At 41.6% G+C, this 16,305-nt stretch overlaps 1 protein-coding gene across 6 annotated transcripts; it reads left to right on the top strand.

Annotated features, from left to right (window-relative positions):
• Positions 1–52: 52 nt before the first annotated feature.
• On the top strand, positions 53–15,872 carry CDC26 (cell division cycle 26). 6 transcript variants are annotated; one of them, XM_081527643.1, is made up of 4 exons: positions 53–126; positions 7,030–7,139; positions 7,641–7,734; positions 15,439–15,872. In XM_081527643.1, the coding sequence occupies exons 2-4, from the start codon at positions 7,087–7,089 to the stop codon at positions 15,613–15,615; spliced, it is 324 nt and encodes a 107-aa protein (XP_081383769.1). In that variant the 5' UTR covers positions 53–126; positions 7,030–7,086; the 3' UTR covers positions 15,616–15,872. The 6 variants fall into 6 exon arrangements, with proteins under 6 accessions (XP_081383769.1, XP_081383752.1, XP_081383775.1 ...); XM_081527626.1 differs by having other exon boundaries at positions 53–241; XM_081527649.1 differs by having other exon boundaries at positions 53–241; positions 7,613–7,734.
• Positions 15,873–16,305: the final 433 nt, after the last annotated feature.

The raw sequence follows: 16,305 nt of genomic DNA, 5'->3' as shown, positions 1-16,305 counted from the left end.
TGGTCTGAAGGCCGACGCAGCATCTTGGGCGTCGTGGAGCATTATGGGAATCGTAGTAGGAGGGAGTCTGGGCGAATTGAGAGATGTGATCCGTAGAGCCTCCGAGAAAAGCACGCGGAGGACAAGGTTCGGCGAAGAGGGCGACTCAGAGCAGTGTGGGAACTGTAGTTCGGTTGGCTTAGCGGACGATTCAGGGTGGGCGCCGAGGTTCCAGAAAGGGGCTGAACAGGCCTGAAAAGAGGTAGGTGCGGCGAATCGCGCGGCTGCGAACGGAACTCAGGGAGCGAATCGAGGGTTTCCGGGGCCTGCTGTCGCTCCCGGCCCGGCCGGAGCTCTAAGTCCTCCTGGAGCCAAGGCCCATGTTGCCATGGAAACTCTCGCCTTGGAACGTTGAGTGCAGCCCGGGAGCTGCGGCAGCAGTGCTGTTCTCCTCGGCTGTCAAGTTCTCTTGGCAGTTTGTTCTGAGCTGGGTGGGTTTTAGGTGGATTTGGGCAGTGGTGAAACAATAAGCTCAAAGAGCCCTCTAGCGCCTAAGTGAAATAAAGACCAGGCGGAGGAGCCACGCCCCGCTTTTGCTGTCTTCAGCCGGTCTTTCTATCTTATTCTGAGTGAGATGATGAATGTGAGGCGTCAGGTAAACTGCAAGCAAGCAACTTTGCACAACCCTAGTGCCCTGGGTGCTGGGGCATCAGAGGTAGACAAGACAAGATTTTTGCCCTCTTGTAGGGGGTGAAAGTGAAAGTGAAGTCGCTCAGTCGTGTCCAACTCGTTGCGACCCCATGGACTGTAGCCTCCCAGGCTTCTCTGTCCATGAGATTTTCCAGGCAGGAGTACCGGAGTGGGTTGCCATTTCCTTCTCCTTGTAGGGGGTGGAGATGCTCAAAATATTGGTGTTTCCAGAGCTGGAAAGAGCCCCCTCGACTCCCCCAGGACTCTTTACGATAATAATGGCTATTTATTGTGAAAAATTCTGAAAGAGATGGGAATACTAGACCACCTGACCTGCCTCCTGAGAAATCTGTATGCAGGTCAGGAAGCAACAGTTAGAACTGGACATGGAACAACAGAGTGGTTCCAAATCGGGAAAGGAGTAGTCAAGGCTGTATATTGTCACCCAGCTTATTTAAATTCTATGCAGAGTACATCATGCGAAATGCCGGGCTGGATGAAGCACAAGCTGGAATCAAGATTGCTGGGAGAAATATGAATAACCTAAGATATGCAGACGACACCACCCTTATGGCAGAAAGCGAAGAAGACTTAAAGAGCCTCTTGATGAAAGTGAAAGAGGAGAGTGAAAAAATTGGCTTAAAACTCAACATTCAGAAAACTAAGATCATGGCATCTGGTCCCATCACTTCATGGCAAATAGATGGGGAAACAATGGAAACAGTGTCAGACTTTATTTTTTGGGGCTCCAAAATCGCTGCAGATGGTGAATACAGCCATGAAATTAAAAGACGTAAAGGTCCATCTAGTCAAAGCTTTGGTCCAGTAGTCATGTATAGATGTGAGAATTGGACTATAAAGAAAGCTGAGTGCCGGAAGAATTGATGCTTTGAACTGTGGTGTTAGAAAAGACTCTTGAGAGTCCCTTGGACAGCAAGGAGATCCAGCCAGTCCATCCTAAAGAAGATCAGTCCTGAATATTCATTGGAAGGACTGATGCTGAAGCTGAAACTCCAATACTTTGGCCACGTGATGCGAAGAACTGACTCACTTGAAAAGACCCTGATGCTGGGAAAGATTGAAAGCGGGAGGAGAAGGGGACGACAGAGGATGAGATGGTTGGATGGCATCACTGACTCAATGGACATGAGTCTGAGTCAGCTCCGGGAGTTGGTGATGGACAGGGAAGCCTGGCATGCTGCAGTCCATGGGGTCACAAAGAGTCGGACACAACTGAGCGACTGAACAGAACTGATTCAGCGTTTACTAAACTCCAGGTTTTGTTACAGGAATTTAGATTGCAATGCAACATTCAATCCATACAACAACAGATGCAGACCAGGAAACCAAGATCTAGTGACAGGTGAAGCCAATTGTCCAAGATCAGTGGGGATGGGATTAGAATCTCTGCCTCCAGTTGTTGTTGTTCAGTTGTTCAGTCATGTCGGACTCTGTGTGAGCCTACGGACAGCAGCATGCCAGGCTTCCCTGTCCTTCACCATCTCCTGGAGTTTGCTCAAACTCCTGTGCATTGAATTGGTGATGCCATCCAATCATGTCATCCTCTGTCATCCCCTTCTTCTCCTGCCTTCAATCTTTCCCAGCATCAGGGTCTTTTCTAATGAGTTGGCTCTTTGCATCAGGTGGCCAAAGTATTGAAACTTCAGCTTCAGCATCAGTCCTTACAATGAATATTCAGGACTGATTTCCTCCAGGATTAACTGGTTTGATCTCCTTGCTGCCCAAGGGGCTCTCAAGAGTCTTCTCTAGCACCACAGTTTGAAGGCATCAAATCTTTGGTGATCAGCCTTTTTTATTGTCCAGTTCCCATGTCTGTATATGACTACTGGAAAAACTGTAACTTTGACTATATGAACTTTTGTAGGCAAAGTAATGTGTCTGCTTTTTAATATGCTATCTAATTTTGTCATGCTTTTCTTCTAAGGAGCAAGTGTCATTTAATTTCTGGCTGCAGTCACCATCCGCAGTGATTTTGGAGCCCAAGAAAATAGTCTGTCACTGTTTCCATTGTTTCTCCATCTATTTGCCATGAAGTGATGGGACCGGATGCCATGATCTTTGTTTTCTGAATGTTGAGTTTTAAGCCAGGTTTTCACTCTCCTCTATCATCTTCGTTAAGAGGCTCTTTAATTCCTCTTTACTTCCTGCCATAAGGGTGGTGTCATCTGCATATCTTAGGTTATTGATGTTTCTCCTGGCAGTCTTGATTCCAGCTTGTGCTTCATCCAGCCTGACATTTGGCATGATGTACTTTGCATAGAAGTTAAATAAGCAGGGTGACAATATACAGCCTTTATGTACTCCTTTCCCAGTTTCAAACCAGTCTGTTCCATGTCCGGTTCTAACTGTTGCTTCTTGACCTGCATATGGATTTTTCAGGAGGAGCTAAGGTGGTGTGGTATTCCCATCTCTTTCAGAATTTTCCACAGTTGTCATCTACACAGTCAAAGGCTTTAGTGCAGTCAACGAAGCAGATGTTTTTCTGGAATTCTCTAGCTTTGTCTATGATCCAAGGCATGTTGGCAATTTGATCCCTGGTTCCTCTGTTTGTTCATAAATTCAGCTTGTGCATCTGAAAATTCTCAGTTTACATACTGTTAAATCCAAGCTTAAAGGATTTTGAGCATTACTTTGGCTAGCATGTGAAATGAATAAAATTATGTGGTAGTTTGAACATTCTTTGGCATTGCCTTTCTTTGGGATTGGAATGAATACTGACCTTTTCTAGTCCTGTGTCCGCTGCTGAGTTTTCCAAATTTGCTGGCATATTGAGTGCAGCACTTTACACATCATCTTTTAGGATTTGAAATAGCTCAGTTAGAATTCCATCACTTCCACTAGCTTTGTTCGTAGTGATGCTTCCTAAGACCCAGGATATCTGGCTTTAGGTGAGTGATCACACCATTGTGGTTATCTGGGTCATTAAGATCTTTTTTGTATAGTTTTTCTATCTATTCTTGCCACCTCTTCTTAATATGTTCTGCTTTTGTTAGGTCCATACCATTTCTGTCCTTTATAGTGTCTACTTTTGTATGAAATGTTCCCTTGGTATCTCTAATTTTCTTGAAGAGATCTTGAAGGGATTTTCCAGGCAAGAGTACTGGAGTGGGGTGCCATTGCCTTCTCCGAAGAGATCTCTAGTCTTTCTCATTCTATTGTTTTCCTCTATTTCTTTCCCTTGTTCACTTAAAAAGGCTTTCTTATCTCTCCTTGCTGTTCTCTGGAACTCTGCATTCAAATGGGTGTATCTTTCCTTTTCTCCTTTGCCTTTCATTTCTCGTCTTAGCTATTTGTAAGGCCTCCTCAGACTACCATTTTGTCTTTTTGGAGTTATTTTTCTTGGAGATGGTTTTGATCACTGCCTCCTATGCAGTGTTACAAACCTCTGTCCATAGTTCTTTAGGCACTCTGTCTATTAGATCTAATCCCTTGAATCTACCTGTCACTTCCACTCTATAATTGTAAGGGATTTGATTTAGGTCATATGCGAATGGCCTAGTGGTTTTCTCTACTTTCTTCAATTTAAGTCTCAATTTGGCAATAAGGAGTTCATGATCTGAGCCACAGTCAGCTCCTGGTCTTGTTTTTACTGACTCTATAGAGCTTCTCCATCTTCGGCTACAAAGAATATAATCAATCTGATTTCTATATTGACCATCTGGTGATGTGCATGTGTAGAATCTTCTCTTGTGTTGTTGGAAGAGGGTGACCAGGTGTGTCTCTCTGACCAGGGTGTTCTCTTGGCAAAACTCTGTTAGCCTTTGTCCTGTTTCATTTTGTACTCCAAGACCAAACTTGCCTGTTACTCCAGTTATCTCTTGACTTCCTACTTTTGCATTCCAGTCCCCTGTGATGAAAAGGACATCTTTTTTTGGTGTTAGTTCTAGAAGGTCTTGTAGGTCTTCATAGAACCATTCAACTTCAGCTTCTTCAGCATTAGTGGTTGGGACATGGATTTGAATTACTGTGATATTGAATGGTTTGCCTTGGAAATGAACAGAGAGCATTCTGTCATTTTTGCGATTGCACCCAAGTACTGCATTTCGGACTCTTGTTGACTGTGAGGGCTACTCCATTTTCTTCCAAGGGATTCTTGCCCATAGTAATAGATATGGTGGTTATCTGAATTAAATTTGCCCATTCTGGTCCCTTTTAGTTCACTGATTCCTAAAATGTTGATGTTCACTCTTGCCATTTCCTGTTTGACCACTTCCAATTTACCTTGATTCATGGACCTTGGACTTCAAGGAGATCAAACCAAGCAATCCTAAAGGATGTCAGTCTTGAATATTCATTGGAAGGGCTGATGCTCCAGTACTTTGACCACTGATGCAAAGAACTGACTCCTTAGAAAAGACTCTGATGCTGGGAAAGATTGAAGGCAGCAGGAGAAGGGGATGACAGAGGATAAGATGGTTAGATGGCATCACCGACTCAATGGACATGAGTTTGAGCAAGCTGTGGGAGTTGGTGATGGATGGAAGGCTGGCGTGCTGGCGTCCATGGGGTCACAGAGTCAGACATGACTAAGCGACTGAACTGAACTGACTGATGGACCTAACATTCCAGGTTCCTATGCAATACTGTTCTTTATAGCATCAAACTTTACTTTCACCACCAGACACATCCACAGCTGTGCGTTGTTTCTGCTTTGGGTCAGCCTCTTCATTCCTTCTGGAGCTGTTTCTCTGCTCTTCTCCAGTAGCAACTGGACACCTACAGACCTGGGTGGTTCATCTTTCAGTGTCCTATCTTTTTGCCTTTTCATACTGTTCATAGGGTTCTCAAGGCAAGAGTGCTGAAGTGGCTTGCCATTCCCTTCTCCAGTGGACCACATTTTGTCAGAACTCTCCACCATGACCTGTCCGTCTTGGGTGGCCCTACACCACATGGCTCATAGAGTCATTGAGTTAGGCAAGGTTGTGGTCCACGTGATCAGTTTGGTTAGTTTCCTGTGATTGTGGTTTTCATTCTTTCTGCCCTCTGATGGATGAGGATAAGAGGCTTGTGCAAGCTTCCTGATGGGAGGAACTGGCTGCGCGGCAAAGTGGGTCTTGTTCTGGCGGGCAAGGCCATGCTCCTTCTCCTCCAGAGCAGGCACTTTTATCTGTTACTCTATACTGCTCCCTAGTGGTGAGCTTTGCACAGTTTGCAGAAAGGTTAAAATGTGTCTCAGTTCTTTTTTTCTTTTAAGCATTCTCCACCCTTGGAACTGTGGCCTCCTCTACTTTTTTGTCTACATTGGAATCAAAATAATATCTGATTTAGTACAAAACAATTTGAAATGTGATGTGCCGGTGTTTTGTATTGATAACATCACTTGTGTCTGTCGCAAGCTTCATGGGAGGAGGAGACATTTCTTTGTGTATTTCAAAGTCCTGTCTATATCCTAGATACATACATTAATAATTTATATCTGTACATATATTTTTGGGTTTTGTTTGTTTGTTTTTTGCTTGGTAAGAAGTGGATTTATTTAGAGAGAAACACACTCCACAGACAGAGTGTGGGCCATCTGAGAAGGCAAGAGGGGCCTATACATATTTTAAAGGAGCTTTCACTTATATCATTCTCATTTAATCCTCTCCCTGTGACCTATGTACAATTTTTATAGGAGGGTGACTTTTTTTTTTGCCCCTTCTCGAGGCATGTGGATCTTAGTTCCCCAACCAGGGATCAAACCAGTGCCCACTGCAGTGGACACAGAGTCCTAACCATTGGACTCTCGGGGAATTTCCCAGGAGGCTGACATTTATTAATCAAACTGAGCAGCTAAGACTTTCTCTGAGCTAGCTTTATCTAAATAGGGGTAGTTTTGCTAGCATCATGGTATTTCTGTGTTAAAGTAAACCTGAAATGTAAAAAGAAGAGTGTAGCACAGTGCTCAAGAAAAGTTCATTTCACTTTTTTTTTGTTTGGATCTCTCAGTTTACTCAACAAAACATTTACTAACTGGTTATTATAGATGATCTCTACTGGATACCATGAGGATATAAAGATGATGCCATCAACAGGTTTTAAACTCTAAATTGAGGAGTTTTATTTTCTTCTAAAAGAAAAAAAAAACAGCTTCTCTTTTTTTTTTTAGCGTAAACATTACCTTGGGTTTTCAGATTCCAGAGTGTTATCTTGAACCTCTATGCATACTTATTCTCTGCCTGGGATGCCTTTAATCCCTCTTTTCTGCCTGTCCTTCAAAAATCAACTTAGACATCATCTCCTCCACATCCCTGTTCACCCCACTGGATTGGGTGCCTGTGTGATGCCATTACATTACCCTCATAAAAGTTCTTACTACAGTATATTGCAGTTTTCTACTTATGTTTGTTTTCCCCACAGACTGTGACTATGCCTTTTAACTCAGTAGCTGGAGCACAGGAACTGTTTGATGAATGAATGACCTATCCATTGAGGACCTATTTAGACCTTGAGGATAACCCTGTGAACTGGTGAGTTAGAAGGAGTTTTCATACGATTTAGCAAACTGATTTTAGCATTCAGGAGTGATCACAAATCTCTCACAATTCCCACATAGTGTTGGTCAAATCTATTGGTTTGTATACTCTCCTACTAACTATACTGAATTAAAATGTGATATTTTAGCTTTATTCTCTTAGCTAGAATATTTCTCTGTGAATGGACATGAGATTAAAGTGATTGATGCCTAGAATCCTCTTTTATAGGCAGCTTGCTATTTTAAGTTCTGGAAAAAAGAGATTTTTGGAATTACAGAGTTGTGGATCTGCATCATGTAATAAAAACATAATAATTATATCCCTAAGGACTTAGAAGCCAGTGTATGGTTCCAGATGAGTCTTTTGTATCACCATTTGTTTTTGTGTGCATGCTTACAAACTGATCTTATGTTTGTAGCTGAGATTTATGCCTTACAATTTTTTCTCCTCTCTACCATTTTTAACAGCTAATAGTTTACTGGATCTGCCCTTTAGTGTTGATTTCATTATGCTGCGACGAAAACCAACCCGCCTGGAGCTGAAACTTGATGATATAGAGGAGTTTGAGAGCATTCGAAAGGACCTGGAGGTAAGAGTACAACTTTCAAACCCTTAGAAATATTTAAAACAGTAACCCTGAACTTTTGGACTCCAGATTCTCATACCAACAGCTCGTTTGAAATCTCTATTTGGATGCTTTACAGGCATCTTAAACATAATGTATTAGCTTCCTGTGTCTGCTATAATGAATGTCCACAAACTTGGTGGTTTCAAACAACAGAAATTTAGGCTTTCACAGTTCTGCAGGTAAGAAATCTGAAATCAGTATCACTGATCCAAAATCAAGATGTCAGCAGGACTGTGCTCCCTCCAGAGACTGTAGGGGACAGTTCTGTTCCTTGACTATTACAGCTTCTGGTGGCTGCTGGCATTCCTTGACTGTGGCCACATCAGTCCAGTGTCTCCGTCTGTGATCACATTGTCTTCTCTGCCTGTGAAGCCTCCCTGTGCCCTCTCTTACAAGATACATGCATTGGCATTAAGGGCCCACCCAAATATTCTAGGGAAATGTCCCCATAGCAACATCCTTAATTGAATCACATCTACAAAGACTGTTTTCACATACAAGGCAACAATTACAGGATCCAGAGATTAGGGCCTGATAGCTTTGGAGGTCATTATTCAGTGTACTACACTTAATATGTTAAAACAAAAAACTCTTTATTTCTTCCTCAAACCATTTTCACTTCAGTATACTCTATGTCAGTATCTATATAGTTGCTCACGCCATAATCTTGAGAGTCAATCTTGAGTTCTCCCTTTCCCTCACATTTTATATTCAATTTTTCCATAAATCCTTTGGTTCTACCTTCAGAATATTTCTATTATCTACCCATACCTTTTTTATCTCCACCGTTAGAACCCTATTCCAATAACCATTATCTCACTGTACAATTTGAGTAGCATCCAAGTTGACGTAGAGAGCTACATCCATTATTGTGTCTTCAATCCTTTCTCCATTAGGTATGTATATAGAGTGATCTTTAAAAAATTTCAGCTCATGTTATCCTCATGCTTAAACTCCTCAGTGGTTTCCTGAACCTGGAATCAAACCTCAGTTCCTCGTCACGCCTGCAAGTTTTTGTGTGTTCTGGCCCCTCTCGGGTTTCATCTTCTGCCACTCTCTGCCTTGCCCTCTGTACCCTCGGCACATTGGTTTTCCTTTATTTCCTTGAACATGCCAAACTATTTATAACTCATGGCCTTTGCACATGTTATTTTCCTCTGCATGGAGTCCTTCCTCTTTCTTCATGTCTCAGTTTGAATGTGACCTCCTCAGTCTGAGAGGCCTCTTCTGACCCTGTCCAGCTTCAGTGTTTCATTCCTACCCATGCTCTCTCCATCTCATTAGGGTCTCTCAGAACACTTTATTCTTTTATTTCATAGCATTTATTATAATTTATAATGATGTGTTTGTTTATTGTAAAATCATTTACATTAGGAATGCTGATTGTAACAATCATGTCTGTCTTCTCCACTGTTGAGTTCCCAGCATCTAGTAGGAGTTCAATATGTATTTTTTAAGCATAGCCTTACCCCGCAGTATTGCATGTCAATCAGTAAGACTTAAATTCTTTACTGGCTTTCAGAATAAAGTCCAGATTCCTTAGGATGACATAAAAGGCCCTTTTGATCTGGTCCTCGGTCATCTCTCCACTTTATCTTCTCCTGATGAGTTATCTTTAATTTCATTGTCAATAAACACTCTGTGCTCTTTCCCTGAAATGCCCTTTATGGTTTAAACTTCAGTTGTAATAAGTCTCATAAAGTGTTAGTCTCATACTGAAATTTGACCTTGCAGAGTCAGGTCACCATTGAGTTACTTTTTTTAAAATTGAGTTAGTTCTTATGACTGAGTAGCATTTCATGGAAATCTATCTATCTATCTATCTATTTATATAGATATATATACCACACCTGCTTTATCCATTCATCAGTCACGAGGCACTTAGGTTGTTTCCATATGTTGGCTATTGTAAATGATACTGTGATGAACATGGTGGTGAACTCATCTTTTTGAAATAGTGTTTTCATTTTCTTTGGATATATACCCAGGAGTGGAATTGCTGGATCATATGGTAGTTTTACTCTTAACCTTTTTTTTTTTTTTTTTATTTTATAAATTTATTTATTTTAGTTGGGGTACTCTTAACTTTTTGAGAAATCTCCATTCTGTTTTCCATAGTGGCTGTACCGGTTTCAGTTCAGTTCAGTTCAGTCGCTCAGTCGTGTCCGACTCTCTGCGACCCCATGAATTGCAGCACGCCAGGCCTCTCTGTCCATCACCAACTCCCGGAGTCTACCCAAACCCATGTTCATCGAGTCGGTGATGCCATCCAACCATCTCATCCTCTGTCGTCCCCTTCTCCTCCCGCCCCCAATCCTACCCAGCATCAGGGTCTTTTCCAATGAGTCAACCCTTCGCATGAGGTGGCCAAAGTATTGGAGCTTCAGCTTCAACATCAGACCTTCCAATGAACACCCAGGATTGATCTCTTTTAGGATGGATTGATTGGATCTCCTTGCAGTCCAAGAAACTCTCAAGAGTCTTCTCCAACACCACAGTTCAAAAGCATCAATTCTTCGGCGCTCAGCTTTCTTCACCGTCCAACTCTCACATCCATACATGACCACTGGAAAAACCATAGTCTTGACTAGATGGACTTTTGTTGGCAAAGTAATGTCTCTGCTTTTAAACATGCTATCTAGGTTGGCCATAACCTTCCTTCCAAGGAGTAAGCGTCTTTTAATTTCATGGCTGCAGTCACCATCAGCAGTGATTCTGGAGGCCAAAAAAGTAAAGTCTGACACTGTTTCCACTGTTTCCCCATCTATTTCCCATGGAGTGATGGGACCAGATGCCATGATCTTAGTTTTCTGAACGTTGAGCTTTAAGTCAGCTTTTTCACTCTCCTCCTTCACCTTCATCAAGAGGCTCTTTAGTTCTTCTTCACTTTCTGCCATAAGGGTGGTGTCATCCGCATATCTGAGGTTATTGATATTTCTCCCGGCAATCTTGATTCCAGCTTGTGTTTCTTCCAGCCCAGCGTTTCTCATGATGTACTCTGCATATAAGTTAAATAAGCAGGGTGACAATATACAGCCTTGACGTACTCCTTTTCCTATTTGGAACCAGTCTGTTGTTCCATGTCCAGTTCTAACTGTTGCTTCCTGACGTGCATACAGGTTTCTCAAGAGACAGGTCAGATGGTCTGGTATTCCCATCTCTTTCAGAATTTTCCACAGTTTATTGTGATCCACACAGTCAAAGGCTTTGGCATAGTCAATAAAGCAGAAATAGATGTTTTTCTGGAACTCTCTTGCTTTTTCGATGATCCAGCGGATATTGGCAATTTGATCTCTGGTTCCTCTGCCTTTTCTAAAACCAGCTTGAACATCTGGAAGTTCACGGTTCACGTATTGCTGAAGCCTGGCTTGGAGAATTTTGAGCATTACTTTACTAGCATGTGAGATGAGTGCAATTGTGCGGTAGTTTGAGCATTCTTTGGCATTGCCTTTCTTTGGGATTGGAACGAAGACTGACCTCTTCCAGTCCTGTGGCCACTGCTGAGTTTTCCAAATTTGCTGGCATATCGAGTGCAGCACTTTCACAGCATCACCTTTGAGGATTTGAAATAGCTCAACTGGAATTCCATCACCTCCACTAGCTTTGTTCGTAGTGATGCTTTCTAATGCCCACTTGACTTCACATTCCAGGATGTCTGGCTCTAGGTGAGTGATCACACCATCGTGATTATCTGTGTCATGAAGATCTTTTTTGTACACTTCTTCTGTGTATTCTTGCCACCTCTTCTTAATATCTTCTGCTTCTGTTAGGTCCATACCATTTCTGTCCTTTATCGAGCCTATCTTTGCATGAAATGTTCCTTTGGTATCTCTAATTTTCTTGAAGAGCTCTCTAGTCTTTCCCAATCTGTTGTTTTCCTCTATTTGTTTGCACTGATCGCTGAGGAAGGCTTTCTTATCTCTCCTTGCTATTCTTTGGAACTCTGCATTCAGATGAGAATATCTTTCCTTTTCTCCTTTGCTTTTCGCTTCTCTTCTCTTCCCAGCTATCTGTAAGGCCTCCTCAGACAGCCATTTTGCTTTTTTGCATTTCTTTTCCATGGGGATTTTCTTGATCCCTGTCTCCTGTACAATGTCACAAACCTCTGTCCATAGTTCATCAGGCATTCTGTCTATCAGGTCTAGTCCCTTAAATCTATTTGTCACTTCCACTGTATACTCGTAAGGAATTTGATCTAGGTCATACCTGAATGGTCTAGTGGTTTTCCCTACTTTCTTCAATTTAAGTCTGAATTTGGCAATAAGCAGTTCATGATCTGAGCCACAGTCTGCTCCCGGTCTTGTTTTTGCTGACTGTATAGAGCTTCTCCATCTTTGGCTGCAAAGAATATAATCAATCTGATTTCGGTGTTGACCATCTGGTGATGTCCACGTGTAGAGTCTTCTCTTGTGTTGTTGGAATAGGGTGTTTGCTATTACCAGTGCGTTCTCGTGGCAAAACTCTATTAGCCTTTGCCCTGCTTCATTCTGTACTCCCAAGGCCAAACCTGCCTGTTACGCCAGGTGTTTCTTGACTTCCTACTTTTGCATTCCAGTCCCCTATAATGAAAAGGACATCTTTTTTGGGTGTTAGTTCTAGAAGGTCTTGTAGGTCTTCATAGAATCGTTCAACTTCAGCTTCTTCGGCGTTACTAGTCGGGGCATAGACTTGGATTACCGTGATATTGAATGGTTTGCCTTGGAAGCGAACAGAGATCATTCTATCGTTTTTGAGATTGCATCCAAGTACTGCATTTCGGACTCTTTTGTTGACCATGATGGCTACTCCATTTCTTCTAAGGGATTCTTGCCCACAGTAGTGGATATAATGGTCATCTGAGTTAAATTCACCCATTCCAGTCCATCTTAGTTCGCTGATTCCTAGAATGTCAACGTTCACTCTTGCCATCTCCTGTTTGACCACTTCCAGTTTGCCTTGATTCATGGACCTAACATTCCAGGTTCGTATGCAATATTGCTCTTTACAGCATCGGACTTTGCGTCTATCACCAGTCACATCCACAGTTGGGTATCGTTTTTGCTTTGGCTCCATCCCATCATTCTTTCTGGAGTTATTTCTCCACTGATCTCCATTAGCATATTGGGCACCTACTGACCTGGGGAGTTCATCTTTCAGTGTCCTATCCTTTTGCCTTTTCATACTGTTCATGTCGTTTCCATTTCTCCACGTCCTCTCTAACACCTATTATTTCTTGTCTTTTTGATAATGGCCATTCTAATGAGCATGAGATCATATCGCATTGTGGTGTTGATATGCATTTCTCTAGTAATTAGTGACGTTGAACATCTTTTCTTATACCTGTTGGTCATCTGTCTGTCTTCTTTGGAAAAATGTCTATTCAGATTCTTGGGTCATCTGTTTTTTTGTTGTTGAGTTATATGAGATCTTTATATATTTGGGGTATTAATCCCTTATCCAACCAATCCATTCTAAAGGAGATCAGTCCTGGGTGTTCATTGGAAGGACTGATGTTGAAGCTGAAACTCCAAAGCTTTGGCCACCTGATGCGAAGAGCTGACTCATTTTAAAAGACCCTGATGCTGGGAAAGATTGAGGGCAGGAGGGGAAGGGGACGACAAAGGATGAGATGGCTGGATGGCATCACCGACTCAATGGACATGGGTTTGGGTGGACTCAGGGAGTTGGTGATGGACAGGGAGGCCTGGCATGCTGCGGTTCATGGGGTCGCAAAGAGTCGGACACGACTGAGCAACTGAACTGAACTGAATCCCTTATCAGATAAATTATTTGCAGCTATTTTTTCCCATTTAGTATCCTGTCTTCCTTTTGTTGATGGTTTCTTTTGCTGTGCCAAAGATTTTTAGTTTGATATAGTCCCATTTGTTTATTTTTCTTTTGTTTCCCTTGCCTGAGGAAACCATACTCAGACTGATAAGACTGATTCAAATAGCATGCCACCTATGTTTTATTCTAGGAGTTTTATTGTTTCAGGAGGCCTTATATTAAAGTCTTTAATCCATTTTGAGTTAATTTTTGTGTATGGTGCAAGATAGTGGTCTAGCTTCATTTTCTTGCATGTGGCTGTTCAATTTTCTCAACAGCATTTATTTAAGAGACTGTCCTTTCTCCATTGTATGTTTTTTGCTACTTTGTTGTAAATCAATTATCTGTATATGTGAAGGTTTATTTCTGGGCTCTTAGTTCTGTTCCATTGATCTGTGTCTCTTTTTTCTGCCAATACCATGCTGTTTTGATTACTGTGACTTTGTAGTGTACTTTGAAATCAGGGAATGTGATACCTCCAGCCTTGTTCTTTTTTTTTCAAGATTGCTTTGGATCCTCAGGGTCTTCTGTGGTCCTATACAAATTTTAGGAATTTTTGTTCTATTTCTGTGAAAAACGTTGTTGGGATTTTGATGGGGATTGCACTGAATCTGTAGATTGCTTTAGGGAGTATAGACATTTTAACTCTCCAATCCATGAGCGTGAAATACCGTTTCATTTCTTTGTGTCTTCAGTTTCTTTCAACAGTGTCTCGTTTTTAAGTATACAGGTCTTTTTACCTCCTTGGTCAAATTTATTCCTAGATATAAATTTATTCCTTGATATTTTTGTTGTTGTTTTTAATCTTTTTACTACAGACAGTTATTTAGTGGGTTTCACTTGTTTTAGAGCAACTTTGGAGGGAGGAATAGTTTTTGTCCTGCTAAAATGAAACAGGAAACCAGTATCTTATGGAAACCGTGTCTTATTTGTTACTAAAATTAGTTTGATTACATTTTGCTGACTCTGGATTTTGAAAGAGTCAGCCATTGTTCACAGTGGGAAGCCTTTTAAATGATTTAATTTTACTTGGATATTCTGAGTTCCTCACAGCTTATAAAATGATACCATCCTGTGCCTTTTAGAACTTGTCTTCACAAAGGTGTTTAGGGAGAGCCTTTCTAATGTTATGTTAGGTAGTATAACCTAGAGAGTAACTCAGGAAGGTCATTATGTTTATATATATGTATATATAAAGTTATACCTCATGGATGCACTATAGTACTTTGACGCTGGCATTTAAATGCTCCCAGTTCAGCAGTAAGTGGTGAAGAATAGCAGTGATTCCAGGGATTGGTGTAGTGGAGCCATTCTTCCAATAAGGGACTCTCAGGTAGGGTAGCTGTGGGATGTTAGTTTCTCTCTTTGAAAATGATCAAACTGAGACATTGACTGTGAATTCTGTAGTAACTGGTGGCTGGAGCCAAACCTGAAAACAAAAATGAATTCCCCAAATCAGACAGACCTCATGATAAGATAGCACAGAACATTCTATTCCTGTGTTAAATTTAATCTCATGGTATCACCTGTTAATTTCTGGTGGTTATTGTTTTGCCAGTCACTTTAATTTCCATCTATTGTGTGGACTTTGCTCTGTCATAGCCCTGATCCATCTTCTATTTTAATGGTCTGTTTCCCTTTTAGACTGTGACATCCTAGAAGATAGGGCTTACATCTTTTATCACTGCATCCTATTATATCCTCTCGTACCCCTAACCATCTAAACCTAGGATTTCAGCTTATTGTTGTGTAATCACAAACCCTATCCTTTACCCTACTGCCCAATACATGGTAGGTACTAAAGAAGTGTTTGTTAATGAATAGAATATTGCCTTAACACTAAAACATGTAAACTTTCAGACCCGTAAGAAACAAAAAGAAGATGTGGACATTGTAGGAGGCAGTGATGGAGAAGGTGCCATTGGACTCAGCAGTGATCCCAAGAGCCGGGAACAAATGATTAATGATCGAATTGGTTATAAACCCCAACCAAAGCCCAACAGTCGTTCATCTCAATTTGGAAATTTTGAGTTTTAGAGGTGGATTATCTTGCGTGCCAGAGCCCTGGAATGGAGTACAATGATGGCAGAAAGACAAACAAGATTTAGAAAATGGAGTGCTCGCAGTCAGGCAGAATGGTTTACCGCCTGCAGAGAAATACTTCTGCATGAGATTACGGATGCTTAACTTTCACTCTGAAAGCTGAAATTCAAACTCTGGTTTGTCTCTGGAAAATCTGACTCGATAAAACTTGTCTGATTTTTGTTTTTAAAAATAAATATATTTTTGGGAAAGTGTGTGACATCCTTAATGAAATACAATAGCACCATTAAATTGCTACATCAGTCTTCCCATCTTTATTAAAAGACCCTATGCATAGAATGGGCTTTCCCAGGTGGCTCAGTGGTAAAAAGAATCCCCCTGCCATTGCAGGAGACAAGAGTTTGATGCCTGGGTCAGTAAGATCCCCTGAAGAATGGCAACTTACTCCAGTATTCTTGCCTGGGAAATCCCATGGACAGAGGAGCCTGGTGGGATACAGTCCACGGGGTTGCAGAGTTGGACACAACTTAGCAACTACACAACAAACACACCACATCCAGTTGATCCCTGTAACTGATTTTCACTTAATTCATTTATTCAACAAGTATTTATTGAGTGCCTCCTATGTGCTAGGTCCCACTCTAGGCACTTAGTAACATCAGTGAACAAATCAAGATCCTTGCC

This window comes from Giraffa tippelskirchi, chromosome 1, assembly GCF_054371585.1.
Source record: "Giraffa tippelskirchi isolate mGirTip1 chromosome 1, T2T-mGirTip1v1.2.pri, whole genome shotgun sequence".
Lineage (NCBI taxonomy): Eukaryota > Metazoa > Chordata > Mammalia > Artiodactyla > Giraffidae > Giraffa > Giraffa tippelskirchi.
Note: the sequence above shows the minus strand (reverse complement) of the source record. Positions and strands in the feature narration are given on the sequence as shown.

What these genes read in the sequence shown, in the direction of transcription:
- CDC26 (XM_081527643.1), top strand. Translation starts at nt 7,087, where the DNA reads ATGACCTATCCATTGAGGACCTATTTAGACCTTGAGGATAACCCTGTG. An exon ending in GAGGATAACCCTGTGAACTG is followed by an intron (nt 7,140 to 7,640) that starts GTGAGTTAGAAG and finishes TCTGCCCTTTAG; the next exon opens with TGTTGATTTCATTATGCTGC. An exon ending in GCATTCGAAAGGACCTGGAG is followed by an intron (nt 7,735 to 15,438) that starts GTAAGAGTACAA and finishes GTAAACTTTCAG; the next exon opens with ACCCGTAAGAAACAAAAAGA.